Raw genomic sequence first — 24,206 nt, 5'->3', positions numbered from 1 at the left:
CAAACAAGACATCTCTCCTCCCCGTCCCTCCGGGGGGCGTCTATTCATCACTCTCTCCTCCCCGTCGTGCGCCTCCCTCGGCTCTGGCAGCCTCCGCCGCCGCCCTCCACCACCGTCACGCTAACCAATCTCGCCGCCGCGCTGTCCGTCTAGCACCGCCGCCGCCTTCTCTCGCCCCCACCGCCGGCCACCACCCACCGGTTATCCGGCCCCGCCCGGCCGGCGGCCGCCGCGCCCTCCGCCGGCCGAACCGCCGCAGCCGCCGGGCCCCCCGTCTCTCCTCTAGGTCCGGCGAATATGGAGCCCGCCCCACCCCTAGCAACCCGAAACCTAAAGCTCCGCCGTCTCTCGCCACCATCTCGGCCGCCGGCGACCTCGCCGCCGGCCGCCCCGCCCACCTCCCACCCCTCGCCGGCCACCCCCTCCCCCACCCCTAGCTCGCCGACGGCCCCAACCATTACGAGCGCAAGATTGAGGATGCACAGTACGCAGGCCCACCTGCAATACGCAGCGCCTCTTCTACGATGCCTCGCGTCGCACTCGCGCACGCGATGAATAGCCTCCGCGCCCCTCCGTCGTCCCCACCGGTAAAAAAGGGGGACAAAAAAAAATCGAACTCACACGCAAACCCAACGCGTGCTCAACGCGACGGGAGTACGGGACGCCCCCACCCGCCCTCCAGATCCATTGCCACATCCACCATGAGCTGCGGCGGCAGGCGCGCGTGCTAGCCTAGCCAGCGACCGAGCGGTGCGGGGGCGGAGGGTGAGGGAGGGGGGCAGGGCAGATCCCGGGGGGTGGCAAATCTGGCAGGCGCCGCGGTGGGGCTGCGGGCGCGGGGGAGGGCAGGGGGCTGGGCGGACGGCGCGGAGGGCGGGGAGGGAGGGGAGGACTGCGACAGGCTCAGGCCCTGGCGCAGGAGGTTGCTCGCGTCCATGGCGCTCTCGTGGCCCTCGGCCATCCGCCTCGCCGTCGCCGCCACCCTGCTCGTCGCCGTCGGAGTCGCGCTCTTCACGCTCCCCGTCGAGAAGGTGCGGGCCTCTCCCCTCCTCTCGCTGCGAATCGCCTCGTTTGGGATTCGGTGTCCGCCCTCTGCCGTGTCGGGGTTGGCTGGCAACCTCCTGATATGTGCGATCATGGGATGTAGCTTAACCTGGCTGTGTGGTTGGTCATCCGATTGCTGAAATGTAGCTTTGCTTACCCACTTGATTGGTTGAAACCTCCCCATGGCTATTGCTGAAATGTAGCTTTGCTTACCCACTTGATTGGTTGAAACCTCCCCATGGCTACCCTTAATCTGGCATGACTATAAGCTTTGTTCCGCTATATAACTAGACATTTCTGTTTCAGTGGAGTTAGTGATTGGCTGCACCAAATGCACATTAGAAATCTTCGGAAATATAGTGTTGTTTTGTACTATCTAGTTGTAAGTTATTACCTGCAGTTCGCCTTTGTCAATGCCTCAATGGCTTGCATCCACTTGATGTTATTAACTGCTCTGCTAGTTTTCATATTGATTCAGATGTTTTTTGGGGTAGACAATATGCTATGGGACTATGGAAGGTGTAAGAAATTATTCAGAGTCGGGACACTTTCTACATTATTGGTTCCATTATTCAGTGCTTGCCTTTAAACAATCTAATATTGGTGTTAATCTGCAACCTTTTATTTCTGAAGAATTTGTTAAATGTCATATTTCTAGGAAATTATGTCTCTCATTTTTCTTTACTTTTACCTCATTTAGATCATAGTACTGCAGTGTGGTGATAATTCTATTTATTAAGAGTATTCCAAAGTATGAGTCTATCAGAAGTTCTTACTTCCCCTTCTCTTTGCTTTCTAGCTGCCAAAATCTCAGAAGCATGAAGCTTAGAAGTTAGAATGTAGATTAATTTAAGCTTTGCATCAGATACTTATTTGTTTAAGTTTACTCTGACAGATTTTAAAGGATTTTCTGGTTTGGATCAAGGAGAACTTGGGTCCATGGGGTCCTTTGGTGCTGTAAGTATCAAACTCCTTTGCTCATAATTGGATTAGTCTTCCACTTGCAACCAGACTGTAGCAACACAGGAGTGCTACACTCCACTACAAAGCTTTTCATAGACCACCCATCCCAGTATGGCAGTATCCACCCCTTAAATAAACCAAAACCCACATAGAAGATATGCAGTAGAGTTTTGATTTTTCATGTCTGGTGTTTGGCTTGCACTTGCAGTGATTTGCCATAGAGCTGGAGTATCATGGTTCTATATTATCCTCCTTATTCCTTTCTAAATTCCAACTATTCATGATATGTATTATTACAGGGCCCTTGCTTACATCCCTCTGACAGTCTTAGCTGTTCCAGCATCAATTCTTACAGTACGTGCAATTTCCATTTGCTATTGTTACGAGCCTTGCCCTTTTTCTTTTTTAAGAGCCTTCAGTTGTTAGATTACCTTTTTAAGTTACTGTAATTTTATTTTCCAGCTTGGAGGGGGCTATCTTTTCGGCTTGCCTGTTGGGTTTGTTGCTGATTCCATTGGAGCAACAATTGGTGCAACTGCTGCATTTCTTCTTGGCAGGACGGTACGTATTTAAATGTTGCTTCTAACTTGCCAACTACATATTGCAGAGATAGATATAACATGCCAAGTGCTAAAGCACTTCATTGCATCTGTGTAGTCATCCAGCCACTGGTCTCATTCATGCTATCAAGTGTGTATTGTGGTGTGCATGCCTTTTTTTGGTCTTGTGTTTCAACTGCAGTTACATTAAATATAATTTGGTACAACTTATGCACCTTATCATGTCTGCTGGGTAGATCATCGATTCATTGTGCACTATTGCATTTCCGATAGCTTAATAGTTTATATTATTGCTGCAGATTGGGAGGCCTTATGTTCTGTCCAAATGCAAAGATTACCCCAAGTTTCAAGCAGTAGCTATTGCAATCCAAAGGTCTGGCTTCAAGGTAACTTCTTAAAGTCAGTAGGTTTTGGACATGGCGTTCGCTGAAAAAGTGAAAAGTAACAGTAGACTGACATTCACTATTTGAGTTGCCATGTAACCATATTGTGAACTTGTTTGATTTATATACACGATTTCACTAAGGCTTCTAATATATGTGCAGATCGTGTTGCTACTGAGGCTTGTACCTTTACTTCCATTCAACATGTTGAACTACTTGTTGTCTGTCACTCCAGTTGGCATCGGAGAATACATGCTGGCTTCTTGGCTAGGAATGATGGTATGCTTCAGCTTTTTACCTATATACCTACTCTTTACTGGTGGCTCCTGTTGCATTTCATTTCTAGACTACCCCAAAATGTTTAGGACAAAAAAAAGGCTTCATTGCTGTATTATGGCACCAGGCTACTCGCACATATTAGCTATGTCATTGACACCTCTTCTCTTTGTAACCATCTGCTGTATTCTTTGCATAATTACAACCATTTGTTTCTATCAGGCTTTTGCATATTTTGTTGTATTAGACTTTTCTATCATGAATGTACTATTGTCCTTTGGTGTTTCTTGTCGGTACTTCTTGTTTTATTGATATATTGACACAGAAAACTTTGCAGCTAATAACAAGATAATTAGCTAACTTGCAGCATTAAATTACCTTTTTCATTTCTGTACTGATCTTAGCCTAGCAAGGCAATTTTACAGTTCATCTTTGCTGACTATTCTTGTTTTGCAGCCAATCACCCTCGCTTTGGTATATGTTGGAACAACACTAAAAGATCTATCAGATGTGACACATGGGTGGAGCGAGATCTCAACTACTCGATGGGTGAGTAATGATACATTATTTCAGATGGCTGCATTGTGCTGTGACATGTCACACATTTGATTTATGTTTTGTAACTACTAGTTCATACGGATTTTCTGAATGTGGAACAAATAACTTTTTCATCAAGAAAGAAGAATAGATCATTAGGATATTCATTGTGTTTTTCATCTATCTTGGATTCCTCCATGAATATGATTCATTGAATACATTTGTTCGGGTACTCTATTTGTTGTTTATCAGACATAATTTAGATGATGACTGAGACCTATTGATTAAGTTTGTCCATCTACCCCTGCTGTGCATCTGACTTAAGAAGTTCTTTCATCAAAGAACCTCTGGGAAATATATGCAGTTATCTTGTTCATTTTCACTTGTACTCTTCAACGAGTAATTTCATCATGGAATGTGTGATTTGAAGTTGAGGAGAAACTTTTGATGGTGACTGACTGCCCCAGTGGCACTATGTTAATTGGTTGATTAGTCTGCATTTGATTTTGTGGGGTTGCACTGGAAGTACATGGAACTGTTGTGTCTCGGATTCTTTCTTAGTTTTTAGCAGAGATACATAAGGAAAACATTGAGCATCCAATATGGACATGCAGACAAGTGCTACAGGAAAGAAAAGTTCTGTTTATTGAGTGTATAATGAACAGAGTTAGGAAAATATCTGATCACCGACAAATCAAATATTGCCCATAAAGTTATTCCTCATTTGCAACTCAAAAGTTGATTATTTTTTGTACATGACTTCCTGGTAACTTATGCTGACACCTATTCTTGTTTCTTTTCAGATTCTGATAATATCTGGATTTGTATTCTCTGGTAAGTGCCATTTTCTTCCCTGCAGATTCTGATTATATATGGTTGTAGTTGTCCTTTAGTTATATCTAATATGTAAACCAAAACTAACATTATAAATTTATAATTGTAATCAAAATCTTTGATGTCCTGAAAAATATCAGGCCAGTAGACTTAAAGTCATGTTTTTTATGTTAGCTTTCCAATGCATCAGCATTTTGTGAGTACAATTTTATTTTTGGGCCATTCTTCTTGCTGAGTTGTACGTAGTTCCATAATATGTCTTCGATCTTATTCTCATCCTAGAAACTAGAGTCCTAGGATATTCAAAACACACTTGGTATTGATTTCCGAATCTGTATATAAGGAACATACTGCATGCCGATTGTATTCCCTGTATGCCTGGTTATGGATGTATGACTAACCAAATGATGTTGGTATAGCTTCAGGCCTTGAGGAGCAGATAAAATTGATATACTAACTGACTTCAATTGCAATTCTAGAAGTATTGCTGCTGTATTACCTGAACTGCAAGGCTCTCCTTGATCATGTATATGCTGACCATTTGCACTGTGATCATGCAGTTGTCTTGATTATCTGCGTCACAAAAGTTGCGAAATCATCTCTGGAGAAGGCATTGGCTGAGAATGGAGAGGTTGATGTTGGAACCTCGCAGCTTCCTGTGGTAGCCTCTCCATCGGATCTACAACAACCACTTGTAATCAAGATTGACGCATCAAATGAAGATCATGAAAAGTAGAAGTGTTCGCTACTTGAGATGTACATTCTTTGGCTGTTGAATCTGTAGCGCCCACATATACCCATAACTCTTGTTGGAGGCCAATTGGGGCCGTTAAAGGGTACCAAAAAAAAGCAACCCAAAAGTGAGAAAACCAGGATGCGTTTGACTGATAGGTAATAGTAATACAGTATACACTGTTTAAATCCACGTGCTACCTTACCTTTGATGGAAAAGCAATTGTAAGTGCTTTTTGTTCCCTGACTGACGAGCTTCTCAGGTGTGAATTTGTTTGTTTTCGTTGTCTGAATTAACTTGTTAGACATACAACGTTGGTTGGATTGTGCGAACAGATAAATTTCCAGCTGATTACATACGCTTCGTACAATCGGGATGCTTCGCAGACGTGTACTAGTACGTACCTGTCTCAGATGATGACGAGCCGGCCCCTGTTAATCGTGTTTGCCCAGGTCTTGGCGGAAAGCTGTTGGTTGCTCTCGCTCGGGCACCAGGTGCTGCCTCTGCTTGTGTAGTTCGGTGAGTTTGGCGAACTGCATTGCTCTTGCAGTACGCCACATCTTTTGTCCGAACTGTGATAACAAAGGAAAGAAAGATCGGCCTAGAGTCAAACAGCGTGCCACATAAAGCAAAGAAAGATCGGCCTAGAGTCAAACAGTGTGCCCCACATGCATTCATTAATCATACCACGAACAAATGAACGAACATTACAGAACAATTTAATCTAAAAAGTGAACAACTAATTGGACATTGAGAACAAATTATTTAGACACAGATAAATAATTTTACATAAATACAGAGTAATAGAAAATAAAAATTAATGTATAATAATTCAAAATAATATATAGAAAAAAGCAATAAAAATAATAAACTAAAATGAAAATAAAAAGAAAAATAATAAGATAGTGAAAGAGTGGAAAACTAATTGGAATAAAGAATAGAAAAGAAATAGAATAGTCCGTATATAACTGTCAGCAAAGAAATAGAATTGAGGAAAAGAAATAGAATTGAGGAAAATAAATTTATAGTAAGAACAGCCTGTATATAATTGTTAGAAAAGAAAGAAATAGAAAAAAAACTATCATAGTACAAGGAAGGAAAGAAAGAATGTACACCAGAAAAAGAATCATGTCAACGAGAGAAGAAGGGAAAAAAGAATACAAGGTATAAAAAGGTAGAAGAAGAGAAGCTATCTTACTAGAAGAGGAAATAAAATATAAAAATATGAATGCATGTGTGACGGTTTAACCTAGCCAGTGGCTAGTACGCAGTGGCGGAGCCAGGAATCACGGCAGGAGGGGCTGCTTCCCCTTCTTCCTCCTCTAGCCCCTCCCCTCCTTCTTCTTCCTTCTCAAATTTGTAGGAGGGGCTTAGGGGGGCTTCATGGAGATTACAACGGTAGGGGGGGTTTCATGGAGATTATAACGGTAGGGGGGGCTTGAGCCCCTCCCGCCCCACCACTGCCTCCGCCGCTGCTAGTACGTAGTCTGTCATATTCTAAAACTCACGGCAGTAGTAGAAAATTCACTTACACCTTCACACCATCTCCACACAGGTATCTTACACGGTCTCACATGCATATAGATAGTCTATTAATTGCTATACTTGTCTTTGAGACTAAGGGCGCGTTTGGCATAGATTACAACAGTTTCAGCTTTGTCACTGTAGCAACCCTATAGCTGACTGTAGCAAAGCCGGGTGAAGCCTCCAAAATCTGGCTTCATCGGCTTCTCACTCTCTCACGTTGACTGTAGATGAAGCTGGATGGCGGAGCTTCGATGAATAGGGCCGTAACACAGTGCAGCATAGTCCCATACAGTGCCGACAAAGCTGAAGCTTCTTCCGATGAACCTGGGCCAAACGCGCCGCTACGGCCCATTTAGAATTGTGCTCAGGCGATGTATGAGGGGCCTATCGCGCGAGCGACATAGCCTTTTTTCATTTTTATATTTTTTAAAAAATAAATTTTCAAAAATATATGCCGAATAGGGAAATTTTCAAAAATGGGTGCCTGTCGTCCCCCTAATTTGCGACATGACCTAAATGTAAAAAAAATTACATTTAGGTCCTGGCGCATAGGGCGCATTAAATAGTGAATTTGTAAAATCGATATAAAATCGTAGAAAAATTGGAAAAATACAAACTCAACTGTTCCGGATTTTATGAAATAAGATCTACAACTTTTGTTACATAAAGTTTTTCATTTGATCAATGTATCTAAATCAATAAAAATAGTTCTTGTACTTAGAAAAATCTGAAATAATTCATTTGGTCTAGTTGTGCTTATCTAAAATTTACCAAACTTTTTTTTATAGATCTTAGGAAATAAAATAATGGTACTATAAAAGTTATGGCTTCTAATACTCAGTATAACATCATGGATAAATAACCCATTTAAAGTAGACATATTGCAAGATCTAATTTAAAAACTTATTCTATGAATGGTTTATGGGCCTACCAATTTTGTATAAGCCTATGCTCACCATATCCAACACTCTGGCCAAAGATGATATGCATCCAAAGTATGGATCTTGAGATTTAAATAAAAGTACATTAAACTGGTATTTAAAATAGAGCAAGATACATTGATCAAATGAAAAACTTTATGTAACAAAAGTTGTAGATCTTGTTTCATAGAATCCAGAACAGTTGAGTTTGTATTTTATGATTTTTATACAATTTTATATTGATTTTAAAATTTCACTATTTAATGCGTCCTAGGCGCCAGGACCTAAATGTAAATTTTTTTTTACATTTAGGTCCTATCGCCAACTGGATGGGCGACAGGCACCTGTCGCCCATTAGGGGGGCGACAGACACATATTTTTGAAAATTTCCTTATTCGGCATATATTTTTCAAATTTTGTTTTTTTAAATATAAAAATGAAAAAAGCGCAGCGACATATAGCCCTGGCAGACTTTGCCTGTCTAAGGATGCCGTCGTGGGCTTGTGGCAACTGACAGATTGGCGCGTGCGGCCCGGCCCAATGCATCCGAGTATTAGTAGGCCGAAATTTGTGAAAGGGATAACATATGGGCCAACCCGTTACATCTAAGGCCCAAGACTGCGACAACCCTTGAGAATTTTGACAATTGCTCTTAGACTTTGTCCCACATCGCTCACGCGAACTGAACTAAACGTGATAATAAACCGCCATCCACGGTCTCTTCCACACCTCGTGGTAAGCGGGGTTAGCGATCCATATATCCAAAAATTCCTGGATTCCTAGGGTACTACATGTTGCGCTTAGCTCCTTTTTTTTCCCATTTTCTTTTTTGTGCGCGCAGCAGCAGAGCAGCAGGCAGGACGCTGCCAATTGCCGACGCCTTGCAGCAGCGGTTCCAAGCCGGACGGCCAAGTATGCGAACGGCTCGATACTTTTAAAGTCCACCCGTCGCCGTCACCGTGTTCCCTCGGGCTCACCGGAGTGGATTTTTCACGCACCAATCCGCCGCCGGTTCTTCCCCCGATCCGTCTCCGGCCTCGTCCCTTGTGCGTAATCCAAGGACGAGGGAACAAAAAACAGCCGTCCCTCGGACACAAGAACGGAAACAACGAAGGGAAGTGTTCGTCTCCTTCCTTATCGACCACGAACACCCTTGTTTGCGCCGCGGGCCATCTGCCATGGCACCCCACTGCCGCCGGTGAAGCCCTGCGGCAACGGTGGGGGGAGATGGAGATGGCGAGCGCGCGGAGGAGGGCGAACAAGCCGCAGGGCGGCGGCGACCAGCAGATCGCGCTGTGGGGCGCCTGCGTGCTCCTCTCCTCCCTCTCGCTGCTCGTCGCCGCCGCCGCCTCCTCGGGGCTCAGCGCCGCGAGTCTCACCGGCCGGGAGATCGGCGCGCTCGTCAGGGCCGCGAGCACGACCGCGAGCGGCGCTTCCGTCGTTCACGGCGCGGGTAGAGACGGCGGCGGCGGCGGCCTCAGGTACTGCAGCGACGATGACGACCTGCTCCGCAGCATGTCCGTGGACGGGGAGTGGGTGCGCGACGCCGACGCCGACGCCGACGAGCGGCGCCGCCACGCGCTGTACGAGCCCGGGCAGTGCCCGTTCGTGGACGTGGGGTTCCAGTGCAGCGAGAACGGCCGGCCGGACGGCGAGTACTCCAAGTGGAGGTGGCGGCCGACGCGCTGCACGCTGCCAGGGTTCGACGCCGCGAGGCTACTCGAGATCCTCCGCAACCGCCGGCTGGTGTTCGTCGGCGACTCGATCGGCCGGAACCAGTGGGAGTCCATGCTGTGCATGCTCGCCTCGGCCGTCGCCGACAAGGGCTCCATCTACGAGGAGAATGGGAGCCCCATCACCAAGCACAAGGGCTTCCTCTCCTTCCGGTTCCGGAGCCACAACTGCACCGTGGAGCACTACCGGTCGCCGTACCTGGTCCGCCGCGGCCGCCCGCCGCGCCGCTCGCCGAAGCACGTCGGCGCCACGCTCCAGTTGGGCGCAATGGATTCCAGGGCAGCCCGGTGGAAGGACGCGGACATCCTCGTGTTCAACACGGGCCACTGGTGGAACCAGGAGAGGCTGCAGCGACTGTAAGGACCTCCATTTTTAATTGACGTTTATTTACAATTTTGACAGTAATAATAGGAAAAATAACGCAATTAATGCATACGGATAAATAGGAAACCATTAATAACGCAATTAATGTTTTCAAAACTTAGCTAATTATAATCATAGGGGTCGGGTCAACTACAGTAAAAAGTTACTATAATACAATCCATTTTGAAATTTGGAGCATCCTAGCTAAAATCTTCCAGCATGTCAAACTTGTGTGCCAGACATTTCATACACGTTTGTTTCCTGTGTTGTAAAGAGGGTGCTACTTCCAGGACGGCAAGAAGCTGCAGCTGAACATGAGCGTCGAGGACGCCTACCAAAGGGCGATGGGCACACTGCAGAAATGGGTCCAGAAGGAAGTGAACGCCGCCAAAACACTGGCGGTGCTCCGGACGTACTCGCCGGCGCACGTAAGGTCAGCACGCAGCTTCTTTCTGCACGCACACCAACAACCGCTAACAAGGCAGCAGCACACTTGACACTTCAATTTGTTCGACCAACAATTTGGAGATCGTGACATCCGGCCAAGCTCTAACTGTGCACAACAGGGCGACGGACAGTTCTGGAGGGTGTACCATGGAGACGCTGCCGGAGCTGAACGCTTCCCGGATCGCCCTGCACCGGTGGCCGGGCGTTCTGAACCCGGCCTTTGAGGCGTCGAAGACGAAGAAGAAGCAGCATCACGCCGCGGCGGAGCTGCACGTGCTGAACGTCACCCTGATGACGGCGCAGAGGAGGGACGGCCACCCGTCGGTGTACAACGTCGCGCCGCCGTCGAGGGCGCCGGTGGCGGCGGGGCAGAGGGCGGACTGCAGCCACTGGTGCCTGCCCGGCGTGCCGGACGAGTGGAACGAGCTCCTCTACGCTCTGATCGTCAGGAGATTTGCGTCGTGACTCGTGATGATATTAGCTTCTGGCAAATGTGAGCGGGACCATTCGCATTTGCAAACTCCGTGAAATGGACTGCTTAGGAAAATTTAAAAATTTTGCATGTAGATATTGTTCACAAGAAGTTCAACGTAAAGCCATCGTTCAGGATAATTCAACGACGATCGCAACTGAACGAAGTCCTAGATACAGAACAGTTTCAAGTTTGAACACAAGAACCACATTGTTTGGTCACCAGCAAATAAAAGGCTTATTACAAGGCAGATGAAGAATAGTATGCTAATGATTTACAGTTTGCTTCTGAAAGTAATGGCATTGGGTGTGCTTATTAATTATTACCACTTTACAAGTCAGAAAAGATCATGTTCAGCTGATTGACATTGTCTGTAAAATCCCTTGTCACAAAAGCCAGCAAAACAACTTACATCCCTTGTCGATTGACATTGCTAAGGCCTCTGACCCAATGGCGGCACAACAGTTGTTTTGCTGCAGCCACAAGATCGGCGAGAGGTTCCTTGTGCTCCATGATTCCTGTATTTCCCAAGAAGATCCTGTACCTTTCAACCCTTGAGGGTGTGCGCTCTACCATCAACAGCGCTTCCAGCATGCAGTGTTGGTTGAAAACATCAGCATAGCGAGAACTACAGGTCATCAGCTGTATGGCTTGCTCAATTACAACCCTCCTGATTCCAGGGCAATGGACAGATGGGTTCATGTTTGCTCTCAGCGCATCGACAAGCCTCTTCACGAACATTTCCTTACGGTGACCATTCTCTAGTTCTCCGGCAAATTCTTCAGGAATGACTTCACAAATTTGTGCACTAAGGCCAATGAGGACCTCAAGTGCAGCACCTTCTGTTTCTGCATCCAGTATGGCATCAAGAACCTGTTATTAAAGTAAGAAAATGTAGTTAATAATGAGCTAGTTAACATGGAAATACTGCTTCTAGTTAGTAAATTTGTAGCTTGAATAAGAATGTCTCACCTTAGGCAAAGTTTCACACAGTTTCCTCAGGTCCGAGCTGCTGAGCTCTGGTTGCATGTGCTGGAACACATTCTGCAACAGTCTAGCTGCCACATATCTATTATTATTTCCACAGATCATACTTGCCAGTTCTCCAATGGCATTGCCTTCTTCCATCAGCATGGCTGCACAGTTATCGGCACTCTCCATTGCCAGCATTGCTAGTGCTTGCCCGGCAACCTTTTGTAGCAACTGATTTGGATTCTTACATGAGGTTGCAGATGGTTTGAGAAATGCATCCATCAATCTGCCAATGATCACTTGGATGCGCCCGATCTCCTTGCTTGTGTTTGCATCAAGGGCAAGGTTCCTGAGGATTCCTATCACCACCTTCCTGACTCCTTGGCCGTTGAATCTGTCATCCAAGATATCCGCGAGATTTCTCAGCAGTAAAGGATGTTCAGAGATCTTGTGGCGTAGTGTTATGCCAATCTCCCCACCAGTTTTTGAGAGCCTTTTCAACAATTTAAGAGATGATCGCATCAGTATCTTCTGCTGCACGTCATTGGTGTTCTTTGAGTAACTTTTGTAGGATGTGAACCCAACGATCTTCGGGATGAGGCCTGCCACTCTGATCATCTCCAAACAGTTGTCCTGATCACAACAAAGGCTGTCAAGAATTGACATTCCCAGAGAAGGGAGGTGATCATGGTTGATATCTGGCTGTTCCTGGGGAGTTGACCAGAGACTTGTAATCCGTTGCCAGCATCGGAGGAAGCAAGAGTTCTGCTCTTTCGTGCCAACTTGCTGGGTCGAATAGGATTCTGTCTCCATTAAGCTACTTGCGTCCCAAAGTGGGTTTTGCCTTTGCCCTGGGTTACCATCTTCCATAGCCAACCCATGATTTTGCTCATGGATATACATTAGATCCTTAGCTATATCTTGCGTTTTGTCCTGCTCATCATCGGTGTCCAGAAGTGTGTTTTCTCTTTCAGATTCTCCATCAACATCCAGAAGTGAAGATACAAACTGTATAGTTCCAGGGACTCTGATTATTCGGAGGCTCTTTGCAAGCTCAGCAACGACTCTCGCTGCAGACAATCTGACAGCTCTATCCGCAGGGCTTGTCCAGTCCAACATTTCGATTAATCTGGCCACCGTATTCATGGATGCTTTGAGTTTCAAAACTAGCAGTGTCCTCGTCGGTTCCATCCGTAGAAGATTTTGCATCACCCCAATCCCATGGAGCTGCCTCTTGGGTGAGTCCGAGTTTATGGAGTCCATGGCAAAGCTGGTGAGGCTGATCTTTTTCGGAGCTAGCACATCTTTTTCCATGCATTTCTCCAAGGCGTATGCGTAGTATAAACTTATACATTCCTGTCCACATTGACCTCTAAATCCACCATGACGGGCAAGGGCTCTCCGTGGGATGAAGGAGAAGATCTCGAGCAAGCATGCTACAAAGTAGAGCATTCCCTGCAGAAACACCATCCAGTAGAAGATACTTAGTGATGGTCCAAGGTTTGTCTTGTCAGGATCGTCTGAATCATCTCCATAGTAGTCATGTGGTATAATGCGCACCAGTGAGAGCACTATCCGCACAACTGCTGCTGGAATCTGAAAGTTGCCGATTGACACGAGCACTAAGGCATATACTTCGTACAGAAACTCCACTAGCTGAACTCTTGGGTGCCAGGGCATGAACACCAACATCACCAGCTCAACAAACATGCACATGTTCAGAAGTACTCGACGCCAGAATACGTGCTTGCTGCCCAGAGCATGTTCTGCCAGTTTGATGATTCTTGGGAAACGTAGCCTGCTGATGGTAAGCAGCAGCACTACTAGAAATAACAACAGTGTAAGCACAATCCACTTTGTCATTGCATTTCTGGTGTAAGTAATGAACTTGAGTATTAAGGGAACCAGCAATATGACTGCAACTAAGGGGGCACAAAGAGAGATGGCGCGGCGTAGCGGTTTGGAGAGCAATTTTAGAGCTCCTGAAGACTGAAACAGGCCAACTAAAGATGGACCAATAAAAACCGCGAGAAGACTGTAAGTCAAAGGTAACTGTAGCAGGCCGAACAATATGTAGTTGTAAACATTGGAAAGGTACACGACGACGACCAGCCCATTCCAGCCAAGAGGTCTAACCGCGCCTTTGGTATGGAAGAACAGTTGGTAATCCAGTCTGTTGTTGCGGCTGAACATCCTGAAACAGCCATTGCGATACAGTAGTGAAGATGACATGATGGTAATGGATGTCTGGTTTGCACCCTCAAACTATGACAAAAGACTAATTTTTAACCTTCAACTACAAAACCGGATAACGAAGGCCAACCACTTGTCGAAACCGGACAAGTTTAGCTATTTGGGGTGGTTTCGAAGGTGGTTCTGCACTCTTTTTTAAAAAACTAAAAATTCTAGTTAGATATAAAAATCAAAACTAATTCATTTTAAATCAAAAATATGAAACTAGTATCAATTTTTTTTTCTAAAAATATAACCTATCTATCATTGCTCTATTTGAATCTTATTTAACCAAAATTATAGCTATAAATATAACCAACCAAGTACTCTTAACATGAAAAAATTAGATTCAAATAACTAACAAGTAGAGTGCCAATAGATAGGTTAAATTTTTTATAACTTTTTTATATCCATTTCGTATTTTCTAATTTAAAATGAATTACTTATGAAATTTTTAGTTTAAATTTGAATATATTTAATTTTCATAAAATAAAAACCACATTTAAAACCGCCAAAAGAGTATATTTGCTCAGTTTCAATAGTTGGATGGCTTATATTATCTGGTTTTATATTAAAGATTGAAAATCAGACTTTTGCGATAGTTTGAGAGTGCAAACCGGAGTTTTTCTTTTTTCTTTTTGAAAAAGTCCAATTTCCACCCTCGCACTAGCACAATAGTCTAATTTTCAACCTTCAAATACAAAACCGGATAACGGAGGCTATACAACTGTCAAAACCGAACAAATTTTCTCATTTGAACAGTTTTAAGTTGGTTTTGTATTTTTTAGGAAACTAAAAAATTCCGGATAGACCTAGAAAATAAAAAAGTTGTAAATTATAAAAATATGGAACTAGTACCAAAACATTTCTAAAAATGTAATCTATATGTTAGTGCTCTATTTGAATCTTATTTATTCAAAAATAATAGGCATAACTAGATGAAAAAATTGGATTCGAATAACTAACCAGTAGAGTGCTAATAAATAGGTTACACTTATAGTAGAAGTTGGCACATGTTTTGTATTTTTGGATTTAAAATGATTTTTTATAATTTTTTTAATTTACACTTGAATATTTTAGTTTCCTACAAAATTTAAAAACACTTTTGAAACCATTTAAGGGGCCAAATTTGTCTGGCTTCAACAGTTGGATGGCCCTTGTTATTCAGTTTTGTAGTTGAAGATTAAAAATTAGACTTTTGTGAGAGTGATGTAGCTGGACTTTTTCTTTTTTCAAAAAAAAAACTCGGCACATAGTTCTACATCCGTTTTCTACCCATCAGTCATCACTAATATAAAGCAATCAATTAATCAATCTATTTGCATCTGAAATTTGAAACTGAGGCCCTGTTTAGTTCCTAAAAAATTTTCTACAGTATCCGTCACATCGAATCTTCGGACACATGCATTGCGCATTAAATATAGTTGAAAAAATAGCTAATTACACAATACAACTATTTTATACGAGATGAATCTTTTAAACTTAATTAGTTCAAGATTGGATATTAATTATCAACAAACAACAAAATGTGCTACAGTACCGAAATTTAAATTTTTTGGCGAACTAAACACAGCCTGAAATTTAGTTGCCAAGTTCAGAGTATTATGACCATTGCCTGAGAAGTTTGGAGTATTATGACGACGCACCTTGCTGCTTCTAGGAAAACTATGGCGGTGGCTAACCAAAAGTCGCCGTCTGGCCGTAGCACCGTGGGATAACCGCCTAGCAGGACGACGGTTGCCCAGGTGAAGGCGAGCGTGCCGAAGGCGTTGCCCAGCCGCTCGATCAGCGCGACCGCGCGAACGAAGCCGTTCAGCTGCTTCTCCGGCTTCGCACCCTCGCCAGCTTGGCCGTCGCCGCCCTTCGCCGGCATTCGCACGCGGTGCTCTCCGCCGGTGACGGTGCCGCCGCCCTTCGCCATCGCACCTCAGCTCCGATCCTGAAGACGCTCGACCTTGCCGGGCAGCTGCCTCAGGCGTCCATCCGGCCTCGCGCTATATAGCAAGCAGGCAGTTAAACGGCCGGCCACGAGTTGGATCTTTCCGGCCGGCCTGCAGATCGAGCAAAGAAGGCGTAACCCATATAATCCATCGTCCACAGACCACAGCCGCCGGCCGGATCCCAGTGGGAAGATGTACGTCGCGTAGAATGTAGATAAGATAGTGAACGTCGTTTGCTCTTGTCGTTGGCCGTCGCGCACACGTACATAAGCACAAGCACTGCACAACGGCAGAAACAATGAGATTTCAAAACATAGTACCGAATTGGAGAACAAAACTGAGAGGCAGTGGAGGCCTGCTCCTTGGTGTGATGAGTGATTGTCAACACGTGGAGTGGACTAACAGTGTGTAGTCGCGACTCTGTGGAGATTGCGCCAGTTCTTGGTCTGTGGTGTGCAGGTACACGGATGGCGCGGTTGCAGCGAGATGGTTTGGACAATAGCGTGGCGCGTGCCGATGCACCATGCGGCGGCGTTGCGGTGGCAGGGAGCTCGACGACCATACGAAGGCGGGAGACCTTGCGGTGGCGTTGGAGGCCCGACCGGATGACCGTGCGGTGGAGAAGGGCGGCCCAGATGCTTGGGCCACTGCTGGGACGCGTTGCGATCCATTCCTGGCGCCAAGGCGGGACGGCGTGGAGTTTGTTGGTACCTCGGGAAAAACCAACGGCGGGATGCGTCGACGTCGGCCAAGTCGAAGAGGTTTCGGCGGGAGGTCGGACACGTGGCGTCATCGGGCTTGGCGGGTGTGCCCGGAAACATCGCGCGGGAAGGGTTCGCGGTTCCCTCCAAAACCGCACACGAACTCGGTTTCGGCAGTTTTCCAAAAACTGCCCCCGGAAGATTCCAGAAGGACGCGTGGCGACATCAAGAGGATTGCGTCGAGTCGAAGCAAACTTCTCGGAGTTGTCGCGGCCATCGGATGTCCTCGATGTATCTTTTCCGGTTTTGCCCCTACGGGCTTTTAGTTTAATTTCAGCTGTAGGGGTATTCTAGTCTTTAGTAGTCGGAGGCTTGGATGGCAAGGAAGGGGAGCAGGTGGGAGTGGACGTGCTGGGTTGGGAACAAAAGGCAGGCACCCTCCCTGGGTTGAGGGTGCGCTGGACAGAGAAAGAAAAAGAGCTGCAAGCCAGGCGCCACCTCTCCTCCCTGTTCTTCTTCTCCCCTTCCATCTCTAGGATTCTAGCAATGGATTTTTGAAGAACTTGTAAGGAGATTTTGTGGGAAAGGAGGCCCATCCCTTCTTGTGCCCTCGGGGCTTTGAAATCAAGGTTCGTTTCATGTTCATCTGAGCTCTACATGCATGAATCATCCTAGTTCTTGATTTCCTTGTTCTGGTGTTTCGACTACTTGTTGCTGTGGTTCTTAAGGCTTTTCTTGGCGACTAGAATCATCCTAACCAAGTACTAGAATTCATCTAGATTGCAAGCCTTCAAGAACTCAGTTTTAGGAAAATTCTGAAAACCCCGTTCTTGCCTCGTTCTTCGTCAATTCCTCACAATCCATGGAGTGGATCGTCGATTCCTTTGGTGGGTAGGTTCACAAGGTCTTTGTGAGCGAGCCTGCGAAATTTGATTAGATTTCGACTTGATTTGGGCGTTCAAACGTCAAATCTCTCTCAGGTCGCGGGCTTGAAAAACTCTGCTCTGCTCGGGCAGATTTTTCCTTAACACCGGTTGAACCGATGCTAGCCTTCGCGTGCCTCGGATCAACCGGTGAGTGCTTTTGTCACGGGTTAGGGTTTTTGGGGTTTTGTGTGATTGCACCGGTGCTTTGATCTCCCCGACGTCGGTTTAACCGGCGTTACTAATTTGGTTTGTAGTTTTGGGCGTTTGACCGACGTATAGGGTTTTGCCTACGTCGGATCAACCGGCGTTCATTTACTTTGGTCTTGTTGTCTCTCTGGACAACTGCACCGACGCTCGAGGTTTTTGAGCATCGGTTTAACCGGTGTTCATTGCTTGGTTTGGTGCATTTTGTTGTTCCTCTGGACAACTGCACCGACGTGAGTTTGCGATTTTGTCGGTTTAACCGACGTTCGATCACCGGTTTAACCGACGAGGTTCAAAACCCAGCGTCGGTTCAACCGGTGCTCACTGGTTGTTTGCTGCAGGCTCTGTATCACCGGTTTAACCGACGTAGTTCAAATGTGTGTGTCGGATCAACCGATGATATATACCTTGCTTGGTTCTTGCACTGCTTTCGTGCAATTGCTTCCGTGCTTGATCGCTTTGGTTCCTAGGCTTGTTTTGTGTTAGTGTAGCTCCCTTGTAGCTACTCTGCACATCGCCTAGAACTCTGGGGTTGGGGTGCACTCTAGAATTGTGAGCCGAAGTTTTTGATCGCGATTATTTTCGAAGGCTCCCATTCACCCCCCCTCTGGTCGCATTTCCCGGTCCTTCAATTAGTATCAGAGCCGGGACGGTTTCTCTATAGCCTTCTCCGGTTCGAAACCGTTGTGCAACCATGGGTTCACCGGGCAAACCCCCGATCTTCGATGGATCCGATTACGACTATTGGAAGGTGCGCATGCGTGCCTATCTTTTGAGTCTAGGTTCCGAGGTCTGGGAGATTTGCGTGGACCCTGATTATGTGAACCTTGCGGTTCGCACGACCGAGCTTCAGGTTAGGAGACATGAGGTCAATAGCAAGGCGTACAACGCTCTCATAGCCTGTCTCTCTCGTCCTGAGTTCGATCGTGTCAGCGACCTTCTCACAGCTCGGGAGATCTGGACACGGTTGGCCAATTTCCATGAAGGAACCAACCATGTCAAGTCGAGGCTGTATGAGACTCACTGGCGGGAGTACGAGAACTTTTCTCAGTTGTCGGGTGAGAGCATCGACACCATGTTCAGTCGTTTTCAGTCGATTGTGAACAAGGTGCGTGCGAACCAGCCACAGGGCACCCAGGCCTACTCCGATCATGAGAAGGCTATGAAGCTTCTCTATGCTCTTGATCGCAAGGTCTGGGAGGTGAAGGTCCAGACTATCATAGAGTCTGCTAGCTATGAGACCCTCACTGTGGATGAGCTGTTCAGTAAGCTCAAGGCTTCGGAGGTGGAGAAGCTCTCTCGAGCTAAGATGGAAGGCAATCATGCTGATGCCTCCGCCTCCAAGTCTATGGCCCTAGTAGGCACCTCTGGAGCTAACTCTGACCCTTCTCTTGGAGGTTTTTGCTTGTCTTCTCTTGTGTCTGTGACAGATGAGCAGCTGGAGGTGCTGGGAAACGAGGAGCTTGCATTGATCATCCACAAGTTCCAGCGTGCCTTCAACAACAGACAAGCACGAGCGAAGACCTGCTTCAACTGCGGCAAGACCGGCCACTTCGCCGCCGAGTGCCCCAGGAAGAAGAGTTCCAGGGATGATGACGGCCGCTCCAAGCACGAGGAGTACCGCGAGCACCGCCACAAGCACAAGAGTGGGCACTCCCACAAGAAGAATGGCGGACGTTCCAAGCGGCACCACGAGCGGAAGAAGAAGAACGTCGGCAAGTACAAGGACAAGCAGGCGTTCGTTGCCCAGAGCGAGGATCACTCCTCCGCCAGCCAGAGTTCGACGTCTTCGTCCTCATCCAGCTCCAGTGACTCCGACTCACACCACCGCGGCGAAAAGAAGCGGAGCTCCAAGAAGAAGGCCACAGAGGGCTTCACTGGCCTTTGCCTCCATGTTGGGAAGGCGGCCGGTCTCTGCACCATGGCCATCGACTCCGATGCCGACGGAACTCCTTCCACTACCGCAGAGCTTGCACCTCAGCTAGAGTCAAGCTCTGAGGTATGTCCTGAGCACCCCACTCCTGAGGAGTTGGAGGATCTTTACACTGCTTTAGATAATCAGGATTTGATCATTAAGGATGCTAAGAGGCAATTTAGGGCATTGAGACAGGAGCTGAAGGAAGCTAAGTTAGCTTTAGAGATTGCTCAGTCTGCCCCCGTAGTGGAGGATTGTGTTGAGGAGGATGAGTGCAGTCAGTGCATCGGTTTGATGACTGACCTGTCCGAGCTCAGGAGCAAGTATGATGAGAACTTGCTCAAGCTCGAGGAGGGCAAGAAGGCCATGGATGAGCTCAAGTCCTGGCCTACCCTCTTGGGTGCTTGCAAGGAGTGCCCAGCACTTAGAGAAGAGCTTAAGGAGAAGAATGTTGCTTTAAGGAAGTTGGAGAAATCCGCAGTTCCTAGCTCTTGCTCTGCTGATTGTACTGTGTGCCCAAGCCTGATCTCTGAGCTTGAGGAGGCACGGAAGGACAAGACCCGGATGGAGGAGGAGAACTCCCACCTTCGGGAGATTCTCAGTTGGGTGTCCGCCCGCGAGCCTCAGTTGGGCATGATGGTTCAGCAGTTTAAGCGTCCTGATGGTGTTGGGGTTGGTTTTGCTTTTACTCCTGCTGACTTTGTCCAACCCTATGGTAAGATTGGTGAGATACTTGAGCCGAGTGTGAATGTACTCTCTTCCACAGCTTCACCAGTTCCTAAGCCAGCACCAGTTAAGGATGGAATCCTCACTGAGCCACCTAAAGCTCCACCTAAAAATCCAGTGTGGGTTCCCAAACCTAACCATCTCAAGAACCGACTGGATACACTCCCTCCTAGTGGTAAGCCAATTCCTAAGCCCAAGGTGAGGACTCAGCCCCCCAGAGTTCCTCAGAGAGCCCCAGCTTCTACACCACAGCCTACACACGAGAGAGAGCCTTACCTGTGTGAGTGGTGCGAAAGGGAGGGTCACTTGGCAGAATTTTGCTTCCGGAGGTTGAGGTTTGAGCGCAGGCAGTCTGAGAGGCGCGCTCCGGAAGTGTTCCACCAGCCTACAGGTGGACACACTCCAGCTCGACGTGGGCAGAGGCGGGATGCCAGGCCACATCGTGTAGGTGGAGGAGGGGGAGGCGGTGGTGGTTACCGCGCTCCTGTTGGTGGTTTCGCCGGCCCTGTTCCACACCGTGCTTTCGGTGATGGTCAGCGTGGCCGAAGCTTTGGTGGCGGAGGCGCACCACGTTTTCCTCAGCGTGGTGGTCGCCAGCCACAGTTTTCGTTTGAGGATACTTACCCTGCTTTCGAGCAAATGGCACGACACTGGTTTGCTTCTTTCTGTGCTAACCCCAGTGTCGGGCCATTTGCCCGCTCTTTCTCTTCTTACTGAGCAGGACACTCGAGGCCTGGAGGACATATGGCTCATGGACTCCGGTTGTTCGCGCCACATGACCGGAAGTCACAGATGGTTCTCCAGCCTCACCCCGATGAAGGACAAAGAGTACATCACCTTCGGGGATAACAGCAGAGGAAAGGTACGTGGAGTTGGCGCTATTCGGATTTCTGATGACTTCACCTTGAGAGAGGTTGCCTTGGTTGACAAACTTGGTTTTAATTTGCTTTCTGTCTCGCAACTTCTTGATGATGGGTTTGAGGTGAGCTTTAAGAGAGGTTGCTCGCGTGTTCTTGATTCCAGAGGTGATTTTGTTTGCGGCATTGTTCCTTTTGGTCGTGTGTTTCGCATTGACTTTTCTGGATCTTCTTCGAGCACTTCTCACTGTCTTGTGACTGGTCAGTCCTCTGAGCTCTGGAGGTGGCATAGGAGACTCGGTCACTTGAGCTTTGATCTACTAGTTAGGCTCAGCTCACTTGGTCTGATCCGAGGATTGCCCAAGCTGAAGATGGACAAGGACCTTGTGTGTCACCCGTGTCGTCACGGGAAGATGGTTTCCCTTCCGCACCCACCTGTAAATCAGGTGATGACATCGCACCCTGGCGAGCTTCTTCACATGGACACCGTTGGTCCTGCTCGCGTGCGCTCTGTCGGTGGGAAGTGGTACATTCTTGTGATCGTTGACGACTTCTCTCGGTACTCTTGGGTTTTCTTCTTGGAGACTAAGGATGAGACTTTTCAGCACTTTCGTGATCTTGCTTTGAGGTTACAGAACGAGCTTCCACATGCCATGAGGGCTATCCGCAGTGATAATGGAACTGAATTTAAGAACGCTCGTTTTGATGACTTCTGTCGTGACTTTGGTCTTGATCACCAATACTCCTCTCCTTATGTTCCTCCACAGAATGGCGTGGTTGAACGCAAAAATCGGACCTTAGTGGAAATGGCCAGGACGATGCTCGATGAGCATAGGACTCCTAGGCGTTTTTGGGCCGAAGCGATCAACACCGCATGCTATGTTGCCAACCGCATCTTCCTTCGCTCATTCATGAAAAAGACTTCGTATGAGTTGTGGTTTGGTCGACAGCCCAGAGTGTCCCACCTGCGTGCTTTTGGTTGCAGATGCTTTGTTCTGAAGGAGGGAAATCTTGATAAGTTTGAGTCTAGGAGCTATGATGGCATTCTTCTTGGCTATGCTCTTCAATCCAGAGGCTATCGTGTTCTTATTCTTGAGACTAACCGGATCGTCGAAACTTGTAATGTAACCTTCGACGAGTCCACTCCTTCTTTGTCTGCTTCTTTGGAGTGTGCAGGTGATGAGGAGGTTGGCCAGGACATCTTTGAGGATGAGGATGAGCCTGAGGCCTTTGAGGATGATGGTGGTGTCCCTGCGCCGGCTGCAGGCCCACTTCCTGGAGATTCGAGTTCTGACGACGATGGCGGCCCGCTCCCCACAGCTTCGACTACGGCCGATCCACGTCCAGCTCAAGGTTCTTCCTCCGGGACCCATGTTGAGGGCGGTGGCGAGGCGACTTCGTCAAGAGAAGCACCACGACACATTCAGCGTCGTCATCCACCTCAACAAATGTTAGGTGACCTCAACGAACGAACCACGAGGTCCAAGGTAACAAGTATCGCTGGCTTTGCTCATTCAGCGTTTGTTGCCTCCTTTGAGCCCAAAGATATTGGACATGCTTTATCTGATTCTAACTGGGTCAATGCCATGCATGAGGAGCTAGAAAACTTTGAGCGAAACCAAGTCTGGGTCCTTGTAGAGCCTCCACCAGATTGCCACCCTATAGGTACCAAATGGGTTTTCAAGAACAAACAGGGTGAGGATGGGATGGTTGTGAGGAACAAGGCTAGGTTAGTAGCTCAGGGTTACAGCCAGCAGGAGGGGATAGATTATGAGGAGACCTTTGCACCTGTAGCTCGTTTAGAGGCCATCAGGATCTTTTTAGCCTTTGCAGCTTCGAAGGGGTTCAAGCTGTATCAGATGGATGTTAAGAGTGCCTTTTTGAACGGGTTTATAGAGGAGGAGGTCTATGTGAAGCAACCTCCTGGCTTTGAGAGTCCCAAGTTTCCAGACCGAGTCTTCAAGCTTCAGAAGGCTTTGTATGGTCTGAAGCAAGCCCCTAGAGCCTGGTATGCGAGATTGAGAGCCTTTTTGCTTAAACAGGGGTTTGTCATGGGATCGGTAGATAAGACTTTGTTTCTCCTCAGGCGTGGTGCTGATTTTCTGTTGGTTCAGATTTACGTGGATGACATTATCTTTGGTGGCTCCTCTCACTCTCTTGTTTCTAGTTTTTCTGATGACATGAGCAGGGAGTTTGAGATGTCTATGATGGGTGAGCTTCAGTTCTTCCTCGGGTTGCACATCAAGCAAACCCGGGATGGCACCTTCGTCCACCAGGCCAAGTACACCAAGGACATGCTCAAGAAGTTCGACTTCGGGGACCTCAGTCCCATGCCGACTCCCATGAGCACTTCTACGGCGCTGGATGAGGACACTGAAGGTGTTGCTGTGGACCAGAAGGAGTATAGGAGCATGATCGGCTCGCTCCTGTACTTGACAGCCACCAGACCCGACATCCAGTTCGCGGTCTGTCTCTGCGCGAGGTTCCAGGCTTCTCCGCGCACTTCTCACAGGAACGCTGTGAAGAGGATTTTCAGGTACCTTCGATACACTCCTGAGTTTGGCTTATGGTACTCTTCTTCCTCTTCTCTTGCGTTGGTTGGCTTCTCTGATGCTGATCATGGTGGGTGTCGGATTGATCGCAAGTCGACTTCAGGCACTTGCCAGTTTCTTGGAACTTCTCTTGTGTCTTGGTCTGCCCGCAAGCAAACTAGTGTAGCCCTTTCCACCACAGAAGCCGAATACATAGCTGCTGCTAGTTGTTGCTCCCAGATCCTTTGGATGAGACACACTCTCAGTGATTATGGCCTAACCTATGGCAGAGTTCCCATTTTCATTGACAGCACCTCAGCCATTAGCTTAGCCAAGAACCCCGTCCTACACTCTCGCTCCAAGCATATAGACGTGAGGTTCCACTTTCTGAGAGATCACTATGAGAAGG

General features: G+C 47.3%; 3 protein-coding genes across 3 annotated transcripts; 2 read left to right on the top strand and 1 right to left on the bottom strand.

Annotated features, from left to right (window-relative positions):
• The first annotated feature begins 578 nt into the window (after positions 1-578).
• LOC120694708 (TVP38/TMEM64 family membrane protein slr0305-like) lies at positions 579-5,580 on the top strand. Its single transcript, XM_039977912.1, has 9 exons — positions 579-1,031; positions 1,940-2,001; positions 2,307-2,361; positions 2,470-2,568; positions 2,867-2,953; positions 3,113-3,229; positions 3,683-3,775; positions 4,567-4,597; positions 5,158-5,580. Exons 1-9 carry the CDS (start codon positions 936-938, stop codon positions 5,331-5,333), a joined length of 816 nt encoding a protein of 271 aa, XP_039833846.1. The 5' UTR covers positions 579-935; the 3' UTR covers positions 5,334-5,580.
• A 3,712-nt stretch (positions 5,581-9,292) lies between these two features.
• Positions 9,293-10,894, top strand: LOC120695602 (protein trichome birefringence-like 11). The gene is made up of 3 exons (XM_039978807.1): positions 9,293-9,867; positions 10,149-10,307; positions 10,441-10,894. The coding sequence occupies exons 1-3, from the start codon at positions 9,293-9,295 to the stop codon at positions 10,784-10,786; spliced, it is 1,080 nt and encodes a 359-aa protein (XP_039834741.1). The 3' UTR covers positions 10,787-10,894.
• Positions 10,895-10,963: 69 nt separating this feature from the next.
• Positions 10,964-16,029, bottom strand: LOC120694707. Its single transcript, XM_039977911.1, has 3 exons — positions 15,644-16,029; positions 11,766-13,959; positions 10,964-11,666 (listed from the first exon to the last, which is right to left on the bottom strand). The coding sequence occupies exons 1-3, from the start codon at positions 15,916-15,918 to the stop codon at positions 11,202-11,204; spliced, it is 2,934 nt and encodes a 977-aa protein (XP_039833845.1). The 5' UTR covers positions 15,919-16,029; the 3' UTR covers positions 10,964-11,201.
• Between the last annotated feature and the right edge of the window lie 8,177 nt (positions 16,030-24,206).

This window comes from Panicum virgatum, chromosome 2K (assembly GCF_016808335.1).
Source record: "Panicum virgatum strain AP13 chromosome 2K, P.virgatum_v5, whole genome shotgun sequence".
Classification (NCBI taxonomy): domain Eukaryota; kingdom Viridiplantae; phylum Streptophyta; class Magnoliopsida; order Poales; family Poaceae; genus Panicum; species Panicum virgatum.
The sequence above is the reverse complement of the archived record's forward strand: the minus strand, read 5'-3'. Positions and strand labels throughout refer to the sequence as shown.